This window comes from Watersipora subatra, chromosome 11 (assembly GCF_963576615.1).
Source record: "Watersipora subatra chromosome 11, tzWatSuba1.1, whole genome shotgun sequence".
In the NCBI taxonomy this organism is placed as follows: domain Eukaryota; kingdom Metazoa; phylum Bryozoa; class Gymnolaemata; order Cheilostomatida; family Watersiporidae; genus Watersipora; species Watersipora subatra.
Genome location: NC_088718.1, coordinates 44,354,931 through 44,371,772, shown reverse-complemented (window position 1 = coordinate 44,371,772; position 16,842 = coordinate 44,354,931). Strand labels below are relative to the sequence as shown.

Here is a 16,842-nt window from a genome sequence, read left to right as displayed (position 1 = left end):
AGTTTTTATATCATTCGTAGAATAAAGAAAAAGTTTTGCCTACCATGAACCATAAACAATATATTTATGTAGAATTTGATGCTGATTGATTGCATTTATGCATACTTTGAGGGTTGTTTATGCTTAAAAGGTTCAGGTTACACGCTTACAGCTTGCATGCTTACAGCTAAGATGCTTACAGCTTACATGCTTACACCGCCCCCAAACCCCAGGTGTTCATAACTAGTCACCTAAAATTTGCCACCCCAACTTGCAACTAAGGAATACAGGCCTGACAAAAACCACTACCCCTCTAAAAACGGAATACCGTGGAAACCTCTACTTTTGGAAAAATAGAATACTACAGAGACAACTTCCTGTCTTAACACCACTACAACTAAAAGCGATGTCTACAATCACCACAACCTTTCCAACTATCACAACATCGTCAAGCACCACAACACCTCCATACACCACTACGCCACGAAGACCACTACCACAACACCTCCATACACCATTGCACCATGGAGACCACCACCACAACACCTCCATACACCATTGCACCACGAAGACCACCACCACAACACCTCCATACACCATTGCACCACGAAGACCATCACCACAACACCTCCATACACCATTGCACCACGAAGACCACCACCACAACACCTCCATACACCATTGCACCACGAAGACCATCACCACAACACCTCCATACACCATTGCATCACGAAGACCACCACCACAACACCTCCGTACACCATTGCCCCACGAAGACCATCACCACAACACCTCTATACATCACTACGCCACGAAGACCACTATAGGCTCGTTAATTATTAGCAACTGTAGGCTCTCTGTAGGCGACAAATATGCAGTCTGTAATTCATCATCTATCAGATAGTCACTCGTTTATTGCTTAGTTATAAACCGCATCAAGCTTCAGGTTTACCTTTGACCAAAACCTACACAGACATGCAAATACCTAGCGTATCTTTTTGCTGAGCCGTGTTAATAAAAACATGCACTATCTTATTCTATGGTTTCATGAATGTATCATAGTCTAAATGAATGCAAGTATTCAACATCTCGTTATTATGCATTTTTCTTCTGGCAAAGCAAGGAAGTAAAAAAACTTGCAATGAGAATTTGTAACAAGCAAAAGGAAACAATAGGAGACCAGCTGTAACAGTAGCAATAAACGAAACAATGGGAAGTCGACTGTAACAGTAACAATCAAAAGGAAACAGTTGGAGACTGACTGTAACAGTAACAATCAAAAGGAAACAACGGGATACTGACTGTACCAGTGTCAAGTAAAGGAAAAATTTGGAGACCGACTGTAACAGTAGCAATCAAAAGGAAACAGTTGGAGACTGACTGTAACAGTAACAATCAAAAGGAAACAACGGGATACTGACTGTACCAGTGTCAAGTAAAGGAAAAATTTGGAGACCGACTGTAACAGTAGCAATCAAAAGGAAATAATTGGAAACCAGATGTAAGAGTGCAGCAATCTTTTATTTTTTGCAATTCCATTGACAGGCCAGATACTTTTAACAGCAATGCCAAGAACAAAAACAAAACTCAAAACATCATATCAAACCAGTAAGCAACAAGTTCAAACAGAGCATGACGCATCTAATTACTTTGAATGCGCAGATCTACGAGCATGGATGGTATCAAGAAGCTCCAATAATTTCTGCAGCCAATCATCTGAGGCCTCCCAGTCAGTATACCGAACTTCCTTAGCCGCGAGTTCTTCTGCAAGGTTTCTTCCTGTCCACTGTACACCAGCTCGTTCAAGCGCATCGGAGAACTTTGCAGGAGAGGCAGCAGCATAAATAACAGCATTGTGGTCCTTTAAAGCTTCTAAGCTGAAACACAAATGACACGCTAGTACGGTAGCAATAGGTTTTTAAAGATATAGATAAACCAGAACTTTACCATGGATGGCACACTGGTATGTTAGCAGTAAATCCTCAGATTTAGACTGAAGCATATCTAAAGGATAAGTAACATAACGGACTCCTCCAGTATGTCTATATTCCAGACTGAACTGCTACACTGAATACTGTATTTTTATAGCATTACCTATAATAATTACAACAAGTAATTACCATTGTAATATAGAGATGAGGAAAAAGTGCTATTAACAGCAAAGATCTCTCACCTATTAGATGTAAGGAGCCATGGAATTTAGACATTTCAACACGTTATTGTTATGAATGAACAAAATGCTACCAGAATATATGAATATTATTTTGTTTGGGAATGTAAAACACTGCTGATGTTTTGAGGTAACACATACAACAGCACCTTCCCTTACTTTGGTAGAGCAGCATACAAAGTTCTATCTCTTTAACAATTCATCACACTGCAGAGTGTTATCAGAGACTTGCTGGTGGTGTTAATCACTCACCTGTATGCTGCCGACAGAGCCGATGCTGTGTGTGGACAAATGACATACCCTCCATTTTCATCCGCACACCTTTTAATAGTCTCTATTATATCCTCATCTGTGACCTTTGTCACTCGCATGAATTCTTTTAGCTGCAGCAAAGTTTAGGGTTACATGGGATTTTCCTGTACATATTCCTGCACATATCTTTACAATACAATTGTTTTTAATACTACGCTACGGCACAAGTCGGTAACACAAAACACTTATTGCTCTTATTTTTGTGTGTTGGCTCTATGGAGTAAATGCAAGCATGCAATATAACAAATAAAATCGGAGTTATAGGAGGACACAACTACTAAATTGCAGTACACTAATACTCCGCAACCATCTTGCAATGCTTCACAAGTGTTCAACTCTAATTAAAATTTAGTGCTGCAATTCAATAATTACACAGGAAACTATACTTTATTTACACCAGAGATTCTAAACAAAATTATATAAAAATGGACAGTCTAAAGAGTTTGTATCTGGGCTATCCAAGCCAGATTTGTATAAATTGTTTCCACTTTGCTGCAAGTTCAAATAATTTCACATGACTCCAACCAAAACTGTACCTACTGTTTCCAACATATCTTATCAACCAACCAACCAACCAATCAATCAATCAATCAATCTAATCGGTCCAATCAATCATTGGATAAATCGATCAATCAGTACAACATGTTAAATAGAAACAATGTTGAGCTACCTTGTTAACCAGAGTCTCTGGGATTGTGCTCTTATTTCGTTCCTGGTAATCTTCTTGTATCTTTTTCACTAGAGAAGTGTCCATGTCAGAGAGAAGGTATAGAATTCTTTCGAAGTTGTATATTACCTGCATTTAATAAATGAATTGCAGATTCAACAGAAGGCTAAGATGCTCTGCAGAGATACCTGCTCATCAGCAGCAAACAGTTTAAAGTTCCACTTTTGAATCTTTAAACTGTTTCAAACTTTAGTTTCACTTTTGAAATTAAAACTAATTAACTCTTGGCGTATTTAATGGATTTTAATTCAAACTAAAATCTAATTTGATCGGCCATCTTTTTACATCCGAATTTTATCAATTCAAATAATTTTATGAATATTTCAGCAAAAGACAAAGCTTTGGCAACCGTCTTTTCAATTGTGCGTATGAAAGCATTCGACCTCTTTGTCTCTCCATATCTTTTCTCACCTGCAAGTTCATAGCAGAGGCCAGTGACACTGTCAGCTCAGTGACTGAATAGTCGCAGTTGTAGACAGCTCTGTGCAGAGCATCGTTGGTCACAGCACAGACCATCTGAATTGGCAGCCCCATTTCTCTCGCAATACATCCAGCTGCAACCGACCGAAAGACTTCATATAGAAATGCTTAGCTTAAAGTTGGTAATGGAATAGACATACAAGCTAGGGCTGCATAACAGGTGCTAAAGTGGGGCTAATAGCGTGTAATGCTACATCAGCAGATAAAATCGAGCTCAAACACTTATGGCAGTATCCGTACTTTCGTCCATCCGTCCATCCGTTCGAAACTATGACTGGTTGTTAGAAAAACGATTGCAGAGCATGCAGGATTTGAACTTGTGACATTCCGTTTAGCAACCAGACACACTATCATGTGTACCACACTAAGCTATATGTAGGAAAAGACAACTCCGGCTCTATCAAGTATCACTAAACGGTAAACAACTTTAAGATCACTGGCGAAGTTTAAGAGTTTCAGTGAATACAGCAATTATATTATTTGATACTTAACAAATAAGCATTCCGATAGAAAGAAATTACAAGTGGGAGATTCAAGTGAGAATTTAAAAGAAACAAGAGCGTTGTCAACAAAGAGCAACTAACTATGGGACGTTTTTGTGCAAATATATCTGGAACATGAGAGTTACCAAGAACGGAATACCTAGTCTTAACACAAGTTGAATACGAACACAACAGAAAATACTCAATCTACAGATCAAGAAATTGTAACAAGAATCCCAGCAAGCAGCCACGGACTGACCCGACTAACAGACTTACCTGTGGCATTTCCAAGACCTCCGGTAGGAATAAATACAACTGTATCTGTTTCAGGATTAGTTCTTTTTCCCTGAATAATCACAAAAATGATAATTATTTTGTAGTAAAAGCAGGTAAACCCCAGTCAAATAATGGTCTGCAACTAAGCCGGGCAGCCCATAGCTTACTGCAACCAAACCTGTGACATCAGGACATGCCTAAACTTGTTCAAGCAAGACATGAGCAAAACATGCTTTAGTTTCAACTTGGCTTTGAAACCCAAAGCAAAGAACTGGCTCGTCACATAGCAAAGTTGGAATTGAATTACCAAATAAATTTCCGGAATGTTTTACAACAGTATTTATATTTTATACAAACTAGCAAGCCTATCCAGGAAATCCGGTGCACATTGGGAAATTAGCATTTGTAATGATTGACTTCAAATTGTTCTGAAAGACAGATATGTGGTAGAGTGGTGCGGATGGCAGCGTACCCAGCTGCTGACCTGAGTGTTCGAGTTTGAATCCAGTGGCACGGATTCCGTGGCAATTTGGACGGACACGGCTCTTATTATTATAGTAAGGATTAGCTGATTGCACATGACTAGCTGGTTGCTTGGCATTGCACAGGTAATAAAAAAGTCCTTACACAACAAATTTATTTCTATGTAACATATACAACATTTATCATTAAAAATTTTTGAAATTCATATGAGAAGTGTTTTTTTGCAGTTCAGACAAATAAAAGAAAAACTGTAAATGTTTTTAAACTTTTTCAAACAATTGTAACTTTTAAATTCATGACATGAATTGTTCTGTTGAAATAAATTAGGATAAAACACAAAACTGTAAAAGTGCTTTAATGTAAATGTGAAATCATTAGCAAGTAATGGCAAAATATAGTTCGTTTTTCTGTGATTACAATGAAAATTAGTTTAGTTTAGTATTAGTCCCTTTGTTTTAGTTTTGGCATCGTAAAGGCGAAAATATTTTATATTTTGGTATAGAGTGTTGTAGGAACCCACAAAAATTATTTAATACAAACACCTAGTGAAAATCAAAATTTTATGAGAACATTAAAAATTAGTAACAAAACAATATGTTAATCCTAGTAACTATAGTTACCTACTAAATGTAACATTACTAAGTGCAGTATGTACCATAGAGAGTTTTTACCTTCAAGAAAATCGTGTTAACATAAACAGTGAATTTGTCTTAAATGAATTTAGCTTACTAAAAACAATAACTTCACTTTTAGCTAAAATCTGTTTGCGAATCTTGTTTTTATTATAGCAAATAGCGGTGAACTGAGATAGTGAGCAACGTATGTCTCTTTTAGGCATTAGGGATATATTTCGGCAAGTAGCATACCAACACTTTTGTTATTTCGCCGTTATCAGTACACCAATTGCGAAATTTTAAATACTCAAGAAATTTCTGTTGGTACTGTACGGCGCAAAATAAATTTGCCCTAGCATGGCGAGGACACAAAAAGCCTCGTGTTTCAAGGCTTTATGCATTTTTTCGCCTTCAATATATGGAGGCAAAAAAGTCATATCACAGAGGCATTGTAACTCATGGGTGCACTATATCGATTAATACGTAATTTAATGTGTGCAATCGGAAAAACGGTATACAGTATATATAGATATATATATATATACAAATATATATAAATTTGTATATAAAAAACTTAGAGAAGAATACCTCAAAGTAGGCATAAACATGATGTGCGATCTGTACCATCATTCTGCTCCAGTTAACAGAGTTGAGAGTGCCGAGCTTGTGTTTCTTCACCAGCTCTCCGTCAAGGAAAGCTTTCCTCAAAGGTACATCTGTGTCATCCGAAGTCCCATCAGCTGGTAGGAACATTAACATAAATTTTTTCATGTTCATTTTTAAAACAAAAAAGTATTATATTAACCTGATTCTGCCAACTCAGGTGTATCACACCACGGCTATGTCAAGATCAACAGCTTTAACCAAAAAAAGTCGCCTTACAAAAAAATATTATTAGGTAATACTTTAAGTACATAGCTACTTTGACTAATATGAGAGGATGGCTCCAAAACCTGCTACTCACCACTATCATCTGTACAACAAAAACTTGGGGGAAATTAAGGACAACTCAAAGTGTTCGAAATTACAGAGAAATTCGTATCGTGGTTTAAAAGGTTCTCCATATCAACTACAAAATACGACAGTGACCTTTACTACTTTACACTGCATGACACTTGTCAACACTTGTCAACACTTGTCAACACTTGTCAACACTTGTCAACACTTGTCAACACTTGTCAACACTTGTCAACACTTGTCAACACTTGTCAACACTTGTCAACACTTGTCAACACTTGTCAACACTTGTCAACACTTGTCAAACCAACTGCTAGATGAACCAAGCACTGTTTTACCTCGGTTGTTCAATAAGACGTAAATCCCAATTTTATATCTCAAGACAAAGTGACACACAAACAGAAACTATAGCGAAAGTTGCTACCTCTTATGACATGACAGTTGTCTGATACTACGGAGGTCATCTGTCTCTCCTGTACTTGTGAGATCCGGTCTTTTGGCAAAAGCACGATGATGTCAACTCTCTCAATGCTTGACATTGCGTGAAGGGCAGATGAACCCGTGTCACCAGATGTTGCTGCAGCAGTGTTAAACAGTCATTTATGTTTGCATTTCTAATAGAATATGCATTGTAAGAACGAGTAAGAACTAGGCACACTTGGTAGACTTTATAAGTTAGTCACACAATCAGGTTTTCTAATCTAAATCTTATCAAATCACAGAGTGTTGCCAAGCAAACATTTGTTTTTTAATAAGTTTGCTAGGAAATTTGGTAAACTGTTTCTGACATCAATTTATGGCTTAAATATTCTTAGCTGATTTGCTTTTTTAAAACCCTAAGTACCACATTTTTGCAATGACGTGCTCTTGCGTCGTTGCCATTGCGTATTTTACTATCAACAACTTGTAAGACCATGTAGAATTTAATGATAAAAGATATTAGCACTAACCAGTCGTAATAAACGGTATCGCCTGGCATCACTACTACTGGCGACTTACCGATAAGGAGAGTAGCGGACGAATTGGATTGATCAAGAAAATAATTGATAAACTGTGCAGTGCAGCACATAGAAAGATCTTTGAAAGCTAAAGTCTTGCCATGAAACATCTCAAGGAGTTTGACATCTTCTGCAAGTGTCTTGGTTACTATAGGGCTGCTAGGATCTTTAAAGGTTTCAAAGCCAGCATCTATCAGCTCTGAGAAAAAAAAACAAACTTCATTAAAAGCGTTGAGGTCTGTCCTAGTTTAAATATACACTGCATACACATACGTAGTACATATCTTATAATTTACGCAGAGATTAATATCTGACTAAACATGAATATATAAAGAAATATAAAAATAAATATTAATGGATTTGACTATATTGTATAAACGATACGTGTAAGTAAAAAAATACATAGAAACAAGCTTCAATATACTAACATATATGTATGTCAATATACTAACATATATATAAGTTAGTATATGTATATATATATATATATATATATGTTAGTGTTATGTTATATATACTAGCATATATATATACTAGCATATATATACACTAACATATATATACTAGCATATATATACACTAACATATATATACTAATATATATATACACTAACCTATATATATATATATATAAACTAACCTATATATATATATATATAAACTAACATATATATATATATATATACTAATATATATATACTAATATATATATACTAATATATATATACTAATATATATATACTAATATATATATACTAATATATAGCGAAGTGAGAGTTGACTAAAAAGCTTTATTACTATTAGTTTCATATACATAGTAAAATGTACAATCCTCAGATAAAACTCATTTACTAGTGACAAGCAGGTAAGATGTACCTTGAACACCCCCACTATAGGATTAAAACATAATTATATGAAAGCCTATAAGCCTTTTAATCTTGTAGTGGAGGTGTTTAAGGTACATTTTACCTGCTTGTCACTAGTAAATGAGTTTTATCTGAAGATTGTACATTTTACTATGTATATGAAACTAATAGTAATAAAGCTTTTTTGGTCAACTCTCACTTCGCTATATTTCAGCTCTTGCTTTTAGTAATTGAGCACTATGTCAGAAAGGTTTTGGACTGACATTCTATTCTATATACTAATATGTATATATATATATACTAATATGTATATACTAATATATATATACTAATTTATAGATATATAATTAGTCAGGCCTACTGCTAACAGCAATCTACAATCTGGAAAGTGCCGAGTGTTATAGAAGTAACTAAATGTTAGACCAGGGTATTGTAGGTAAAATCGCTTATCTTTTTTCGAGGTTGACGTTTCTCTCTTTAGTCTTGAAGGTCCGTTTTCTGCTTCTGTATTTCTCAGGCGACTGGTATATACAACAGCAGTCACCTGAAAAATGCAGAAGCAAAAACAGAGCTGTCATGACTCCAAAGAAAAACATCAACCTGAAAAAAAGTACTATAACCCATTCCAACTTTCCAGTTATTAATAAATACATTTTTTTTTCTGGAAATAAATTGGATTTTTAGTCTGGATCATTCTGGCTAGAATCGAATGACCCAGGCTGACAATCTTTCCTGGCTGACAGACAACCACCTAACTGGAGTTTGATGAGGAGACGGAAGGCAATTTTTTTAGAAGAAATTAAGTTAAAAAAAGAGAACTCAAAACTCTGCGAGTTAAATATATAATATATTAAAATATATAATGTATTAAAATATATAATATATTAAAATTGATGATTTAGATTTACTTTCTGGCGGCAACAACTTTGTTTCACGCTTGGCACTCATACCGCTACTGATCAGTCAGTTTGATGAACACGAAGCAACAATGTTGCAGCTGTGACGGCAAAGTTTTAGACAAAAACATATAATTTTGCATAGACATATGTACATTCAAAAGAGAATTTGTGCAGTAGAAGTGAAACTTAACAAGCAAATCATTTCCCGGTTAAAATAATATTTCATGTAACTTTTAGATTAAGATGAACTATGGGAGTTCTAATCAAAGTTCATTCATTTGAAGCTCGGAGTTTGTACGAAGTAACAAGCTTGAACCCTTTTTGATAGCTAAAACCAATTTAATCAGTATATATGATAGCTATATCAGTATACCATGAACTCGATGCAATCTTTAAAATGTCTTTTTCATCTGAAACTTTTTATTATACACCCTAATATGCCTGCCCTACCATATACTACCAATATATAGCCTTATATACCTATGCCCTACCATATACTACCAATATATAGCCTTTATACCTATGCCCTACCATATACTACCAATATATAGCCTTATATACCTATGCCCTACCATATACTACCAATTTATAGCCTACCACAGATTTTCTCTGCAGGAATTTCATCCTCGATAAAGAGTTTAGAAATTTCTTTTACAATATCTTTGTAAGACAAGTTAGCCCAGCTCTTCAATGTCTCCTCTGATAGTTTGGGTATCTCCATAGGCATGTACATTCCATTGTCAGAGGCGTACCCACTCATAACAACATCTGAAATTAAATATAAAACTATATCAGAGCAAAAACCAGCAGTACGGTCATGCTTGAACGAGAAAGGGAGAACCAGTGGTCCTTGGCCTTCCCGTGGGCAGTAAACTACTCTAGCAGAGATAAGAGATTTTATAATATCATTAATCACCAATTAAATAAATTTATCTAATCGTTAATAGCTTTGTGAGCTTCAAAGTAAGTAATCACAGCCTACTGAAAGCTTAATTAGCCTATTAGAACAAGTCTTTGTAGCTGGTACTGAGTCCTCCAGAATTGTGTACAGAATGGACTCACACTCAATAACAAATACAATCAACTTTATAAGAAAACCCGTTGCTTGAGGAGGTTTGAATTAAAAATGTTTACTTCCGGTTTTCAATGATAACTACGGCTAAAATAAATCGAGAAAATTTTTAGGTAGCGTTACATCATCAATGAATTTAAAAGATGGCCGACTTGACAGATAGTGTAGTATGTCTGATATGTAGTTATGTAACAAAAAACAATGGAAGGCTGACTTCAGCAGCTAGCAAAACAAGATGGCGGACTTTCCTTACTATAAGGAAGCACGTTTAACAATCAAACACCTTCTGTTCAAGTTGTTTGTAAACTGAAAAAAGTTACAGCAATAAGAATGATCTGATAGATTGTAGGTCAAACTCATATTATATTTCAGAGTTCTACTTTCTGCTGTTGTAACTGCACGAGTCGTGTACCAACATGAAGCTCGAAGATCTAAGGATTCACTAAACTGAAATTACAACTAAATAGATAGGATGAAACAACCTTGAAATGATAGCCCTGAAACACAAACCTTGAAATGATAGCCCTGAAACACAAACCTTGAAATGATAGCCCTGAAACACAAACCTTGAAATGATAGCCCTGAAACACAAACCTTGAAATGATAGCCCTGAAACACAAACCTTGAAATGATAGCCCTGAAACACAAACCTTGAAATGATAGCCCTGAAACACAAACCTTGAAATGATAGCCCTGAAACACAAACCTTGAAATGATAGCCCTGAAACACAAACCTTGAAATGATAGCCCTGAAACACAAACCTTGAAATGATAGCCCTGAAACACCGCCTCTTGTTGATTGGAACTTCATATTCTCACTCTAGACTTTCACTAAATGATATAAAATAACTAAAGACTACAACATTTACTTACGTACAGATATTTACTTACATGTAAATATTTGTCACTATTCATAAACATTTCAATGTTAAGGTTATTACCAAACAGCAGTTCCATACGTAAACTTTACAAACTTTTAATAAAAATACTAAAATTCAAACTATTACATTTGTTGGAAAGTTTTAGAGCAAAGACAGATATTAAAACGTATTATGTTGCAAAAACCAACACTCTGTCAGAAACTAATAATTTGAATAAATAATATAGAATAATAAAAAAAATAGAACATCGTAATGACCAATCGATGCTTAGAACAACACTAGTAAGGCACAACGTACAGCAACCTTGAAACTTTCCTGTGTGCCAAATTTTCTTGAAAAACAAGTTTATGTACTCAGGGGGCAGCCAGCGTCAGCAGCAAAATATTTTGTATGGCTTATTATAATAGCCAACTGCCACACCATCTAATATGGCAACAGGAAGAAAGTGTACCACACAATTCGCTAACATCAGCAGTTGTTGTAAATACTGTCACTTTTGTAGGCAATGTTCACGATTTAAACGAAGAGACTCCTTTAGTAATGATTTTACCTTTCACATAGATCCGCTACTGTCTCATCACGGCTGTTACAAAAGTTTCTCAAACTGATTGGTATAAAATATGTGAAGCAGTCTTTTCTGGATTTGTTATATATGAGAAATTTATATCGTGATAAGCATTAATCATATTTTATAATATGTTTTCCCCAAAGTACCACAGAAATAAACTAAACAGTGTACCAAATATCTAATCTAACAAAAATCTATTTTGCTGAGAGCACATTATATGTAACTAAAGCGCTGTCAGATTGCAAATGGCAAAAAAGTTAGCTATTTAAAAAAACTTCGTCAGCAGGAACTTGGAATAAGCTAAGTAACCAAAACAATTCCATCTGATGTCTACAGGCATGACACTAATTGATTACAAACTGCTTTGGAAAGTATACAACATAGAAAGAATGTTGACCTAGCGTGTTGACCTATGATTAAATAGTGAATATATTGGAACGCCGGCTACCGGCATCACAATCCGTACCACATGTATATATGTACATTCAAACTAGGCATCTGCACTAAGAAATTCAAAGCCAAAAACCAAATAAGTTATGGTCTATGCAAGTGGCTCACCCTTCTCTCTCCTCTTCCTAACAATCAAAAGCAGATAACTGGCACTACCAACTAACTCACGCACAGTCTGTTATATACTTTTGAAAAGTACAAATGGCTACCTGCAGACTGCCCTGTAGCCAGAAGATTTAAAAATTGCTATAACTCCTGTCAATCCTGTAATTGCCTGATAGCCATCAAACTGTGACTCAGTTTCACTGGTTAACCATTTATTCTACAGATGCATAAGACGTAAGCTAGGACAATCAAATCTTTGACCACTAAAAAAAATATAAGATTGGCTATATTAGCTGCCAGTTGAGGAGTCGCCTAATCAACTATTATTCTAAAACTCAATCAGAATAAAATTAGAATACAAAATTAAGCTTTTAGCCAATTAAACAGCTCATTAAAAAAAAGCTGAGATGAAACCTTATAGCGAAGTGAGTTATGAGAACCGCCACTAAATTTGATCTTCCGTGGGCCTGCTTGACCCAACCTCTCTCGTTTCTTATGCTTTCAATTTCCAGCAAGGACTAGACCTGAAAACAACAGCGAGTTATTTGCTAGCATGTTAGTCTACTACTTGAATAAGGTTGTCTGCCGATTAAATATGATATTCACTTTTCAAATCTGTCATAATAACATACATCAGCGTAAAATTAAAAAAAAATATGGGCTTATGTTATAATCAGGGAGTGCTCTCAGATTTGGACCATAAGCTAGTGTCTAATTTTATATCTGTGTCAATGGTAGTTGTTTGCTCTGCTTGTTCAATAGTTTAATATTAGACTTTATTAAGTAGACGACTCCCTATGACTTGGTGACTTTTCCTAATGTATTAAATTAATGCATGCTTTTTAGACCATCTTTTAATATTTAACATGTAATTAAGGTAATTTGTAAGCAAGTATGACTGATATGTTCTAACAAGTATTACTTATCTGTTGATAACATCACTTAGGAGATATAAAAATAAACCAAACTAGTGTTTGAGTGCTTTACTTGGTGATGTAACACGATGATACATCTTCTACGCTCATTCTTTAGATGTTAAACCATGCATGCAAACATGTCAACATGTCTGCTTTGCATAAAGAGACTTTGGCATATGAACATTTAATTATTCATAGAGACATGTCATAATCTGGAATATTAAATGATTGTTGCACAGTTCCATTGCATAGAAAGCTTGCATCAAACACACTTCATTCATAACTCACTGCAAGCTTTGCTACCAGCAACTCTTTATGCAATATTGTATCCTTCTGTCTGTGACCGTTTGTTGGCCTCTATTGGCTTCTGCTCAAGGAAGTTTGGAAGAAATGTGGAAACAATATTTCTCTATTCTAAATTACTGAAGAGATAAAGCTTCAAGAGAGAAGACTGAGATGTCTTGACACATACTTAGCAAGGAAGGTTGTCTTGCCTGTAGTAGGTCTTCACTTTAAACTGCTTTGTGTTTGATATGAGGAAGGATGCCTCCAACGCAAACAGACCACCTGCTTGTACTTCTCGCCTAAGGATGACATTTGACGCATTTCTGCTGTAATGATTAGTCTATATTAGGAATGAATGTGTTTTCATTAAGGTGATGCAGCTTTGGAACAGTTGTGAGCCGGTACCTTTTTTGACATCAGCAATGAACTCAACCTACCAGCAAGTATGCTCTCATCTTATACTTGAATATAAAAGTATAAATCTAAAAATAAAGAACCAATTTCAAAATAAATAATATTTGCTTTAATATACACAAGACACAATACATAAACATGATGAAATAAACATAAAAATAAATTAAAACCTAGTTTGCTACAAGGATACAAAGACAGTGCAAATATATTTAATACAGAAAAAAGTGGAAATATCTTCCAGAATTACCGCATAATTGAATGCATGCTACAGGCTAGTATTAGAACTTATGCAATGACATTTGTCAGCAGGGAAACTCGAGTCACAAATTTACAGGAGAAAGTTAAAGGTTTATTGGTAATGAATGAAGAGCTTATGGGGAATGAGGGGGTAGTTTATGGGTAAGGAATAAGGGCTTATGGGTCATGAGTGAAGGTTATGGGTAATAAGTAGAGGTTTATCGGTAATAAGTGGAGGTTTATGGGAAATGAGTGGAGGTTTATGGGTAAGTAGTGTTTAAATAGAAAAAATGTAAAAAGCACTGAGACATACATTTCCAACACAAGCTTTTCTGAAGTTTAGGTAGCTCTGTCACATCTAATATGACAACTCATCAAAGTGACAGGAGTTATCCCCTTTCTGTGACAGTAACATTGCTGACTTATCTCAGCTGTATTGCAACACCATAATGAACCAATGAACTTGCCAGAAGCAATCATCTTTTGTGATACAATGAGAAAATGAATGCCGTGGTGAAACAACTCTCGCAAAAGGACTCAAAATCTACTGACATAAAGTGCAAATTCAAGAATTTTGCATTGAAAAACGAAATTTAAAAAGTATCATTTATAGCTAACAAGGTTTTTAATCACCAGGCATGTCTGACAGACACAAAATGCATGCAAATACAGAAAAATAACGTATACATGTACATCATAGCCTATAGCGTAGGATGTTTTCAAAAATGGAATTTCACTGTACAACTTATACCTCTGCAAGAGAGTAAAGTCTGCACAAAGAGTAGGACAACTCTACATAAAGAGTATGTAGGCACTATGACATGGACTTTCTATTACATCAATAGTTTGAGAAAATCTAAGTAAGAGCGGATAACTCGTTTCAGTGAAATAAGGAAGCATCTTTGATTAGTATTATTTACCTTTACTATTACCTTGGAAATCAGAATATTATAGAACTGTGTACTTAATGCTCTCAAAATTAAAGTAGCTCATTCTGTTTCATAGCTTGAATTTATGTTCAAACTTTGTTTACGCAGTAAATGAGAGCATTTTAATTACCTGATGACCTTTCCTTCCTTTTCTATTGGTGCCTTTTAGATCCATAAATTTTAAACTCTTTCCATATTGTTTTAAACAATCATTGTTACAATAATTTAAACTGATATTAAAACTTCTGCCGATATGATATTTTTACTCCTCTGCTTAACATGATTATTTTTGCTTTAGTGCTATACAGGGCAGGGCCTCTATCACTTCATAGAATTACAAGCTAATGTAAATAACAATGAAGCTAATAATATTTCTTTTACAACTGATAGCCACTGGCTCCTTAAGGAAACAGACAGTCTGTTCAATGCTGTCAGCCTCAGTATAAGAAAATCAATAGAGTTATCATAGGTCATAGACATATAAATGCAGCAAACTTATTAGTGTTTACATGAGTTTTAAAAGCTGACTTCTTGTACGTAGACACACAGCCACATGTACATGCAGTTTGATGAACTCACGGCATTCATGAACACACACACTAGTGAAGTGTGTTCACGAACGAGACATTCTCAAACTTGTAAACCTTTTCAAATGAAACTTCAACAGTAATTAGTAATTTCCTTGTCAGTTTTAATCATGATGGTATGTTGATATTTATTTGATCGGTTGGTATATTTATATCTGAATAAAATGGAAGTAAATTTTATAGCATTCGTTTTGTTATATGCTTTATTTGGATGACTAAAATTTACCTCAAAATGAATTACTTTAAAAATCCACCACACATAAAAATGTTGAAATCTAAATTATGTCACACATCGTATAAACTTTATTCATGTATATAAACCATCAATGTTTAATTATTTCCCACCATTTTTTAAGATGAAATGTTTTTCTGCGAAGTACAAAATAATAAAATTGCAAAATATTGAGAATAAAATTATTTCACGTGTAAGACTAACAATATGCAACAGATGAAAAACATGAAGAGGAAATCTGATCCATTGGCCAGCTGAATTATCCTTAAATAAAATCAGTTTACGTAAAAGTCTGTAATAACCGGAAAGCTGAATAATATTAAATATGTATGAGAACTATGTACTTGTTGCTGATGTAAAATATCTTGTGAAATTATGATGCAAAAGGCAACCACAGTGTCAATGATCTGCTCAATAAAGCTATGTAATCATCAAAACTAAAGATTAAACCTAAAGGATAGTTCTAATTCTTCTCACCTGTACAATAAGGATGCACCATTAAAACTCTAAGGCTAGAGTGACTGCATTAAACCTATGAACAAACTGCTGAAAAAGGTCAACGCATGCCAGTCTGGTCATCAGGCTAAATAGACATAGGGTAGTTCACAGGTATTACGAAGATAATGATAGGTGCATATTGCAAAAGTTGACTTAAGGCTATGAGTACTGAGGCTATAAGAAACTAAACTAATAACATGAAGACGTGATACTATTTCTGTTAACACTTACCCAGCTGTCAATACTATTATGTAAAACTGAATACTTCCTGGTTCTTGTGCTCGTAGTGTTTTACATTGAGCAACAACCCTGTATGTCTGACTAATATACTTCAGATCATGTGACTATTTTAATTTGTGTGAGGAGCACAAGCAATACCAACTCTATTTCAGTATATAGTTAAACTAAATACTAAATTTTATAT

General features: G+C 34.8%; 1 protein-coding gene across 2 annotated transcripts; it reads right to left on the bottom strand.

Moving 5' to 3' along the window:
- Window positions 1–1,481: 1,481 nt before the first annotated feature.
- On the bottom strand, window positions 1,482–11,558 carry LOC137408334 (threonine synthase-like 2). Of its 2 annotated transcripts, XM_068094826.1 has the most exons (11): window positions 11,494–11,558; window positions 11,078–11,146; window positions 9,841–10,011; window positions 7,480–7,677; window positions 6,905–7,057; window positions 6,112–6,263; window positions 4,427–4,496; window positions 3,600–3,742; window positions 3,132–3,257; window positions 2,402–2,532; window positions 1,482–1,856 (listed from the first exon to the last, which is right to left on the bottom strand). In XM_068094826.1, the coding sequence occupies exons 2-11, from the start codon at window positions 11,124–11,126 to the stop codon at window positions 1,625–1,627; spliced, it is 1,425 nt and encodes a 474-aa protein (XP_067950927.1). In that variant the 5' UTR covers window positions 11,127–11,146; window positions 11,494–11,558; the 3' UTR covers window positions 1,482–1,624. The 2 variants fall into 2 exon arrangements, with proteins under 2 accessions (XP_067950927.1, XP_067950928.1); XM_068094827.1 differs by lacking the exons at window positions 11,078–11,146; window positions 11,494–11,558 and adding an exon at window positions 10,798–10,815.
- Between the last annotated feature and the right edge of the window lie 5,284 nt (window positions 11,559–16,842).

What these genes read in the sequence shown, in the direction of transcription:
- LOC137408334 (XM_068094826.1), bottom strand. Translation starts at nt 11,126, where the DNA reads ATGAAGTTCCAATCAACAAGAGGCGGTGTTTCAGGGCTATCATTTCAA. An exon ending in GTCCGCTACTCTCCTTATCG is followed by an intron (nt 7,058 to 7,479) that starts GTAAGTCGCCAG and finishes ACACTGCTGCAG; the next exon opens with CAACATCTGGTGACACGGGT. An exon ending in CAACTGTCATGTCATAAGAG is followed by an intron (nt 6,264 to 6,904) that starts GTAGCAACTTTC and finishes TGTTCCTACCAG; the next exon opens with CTGATGGGACTTCGGATGAC.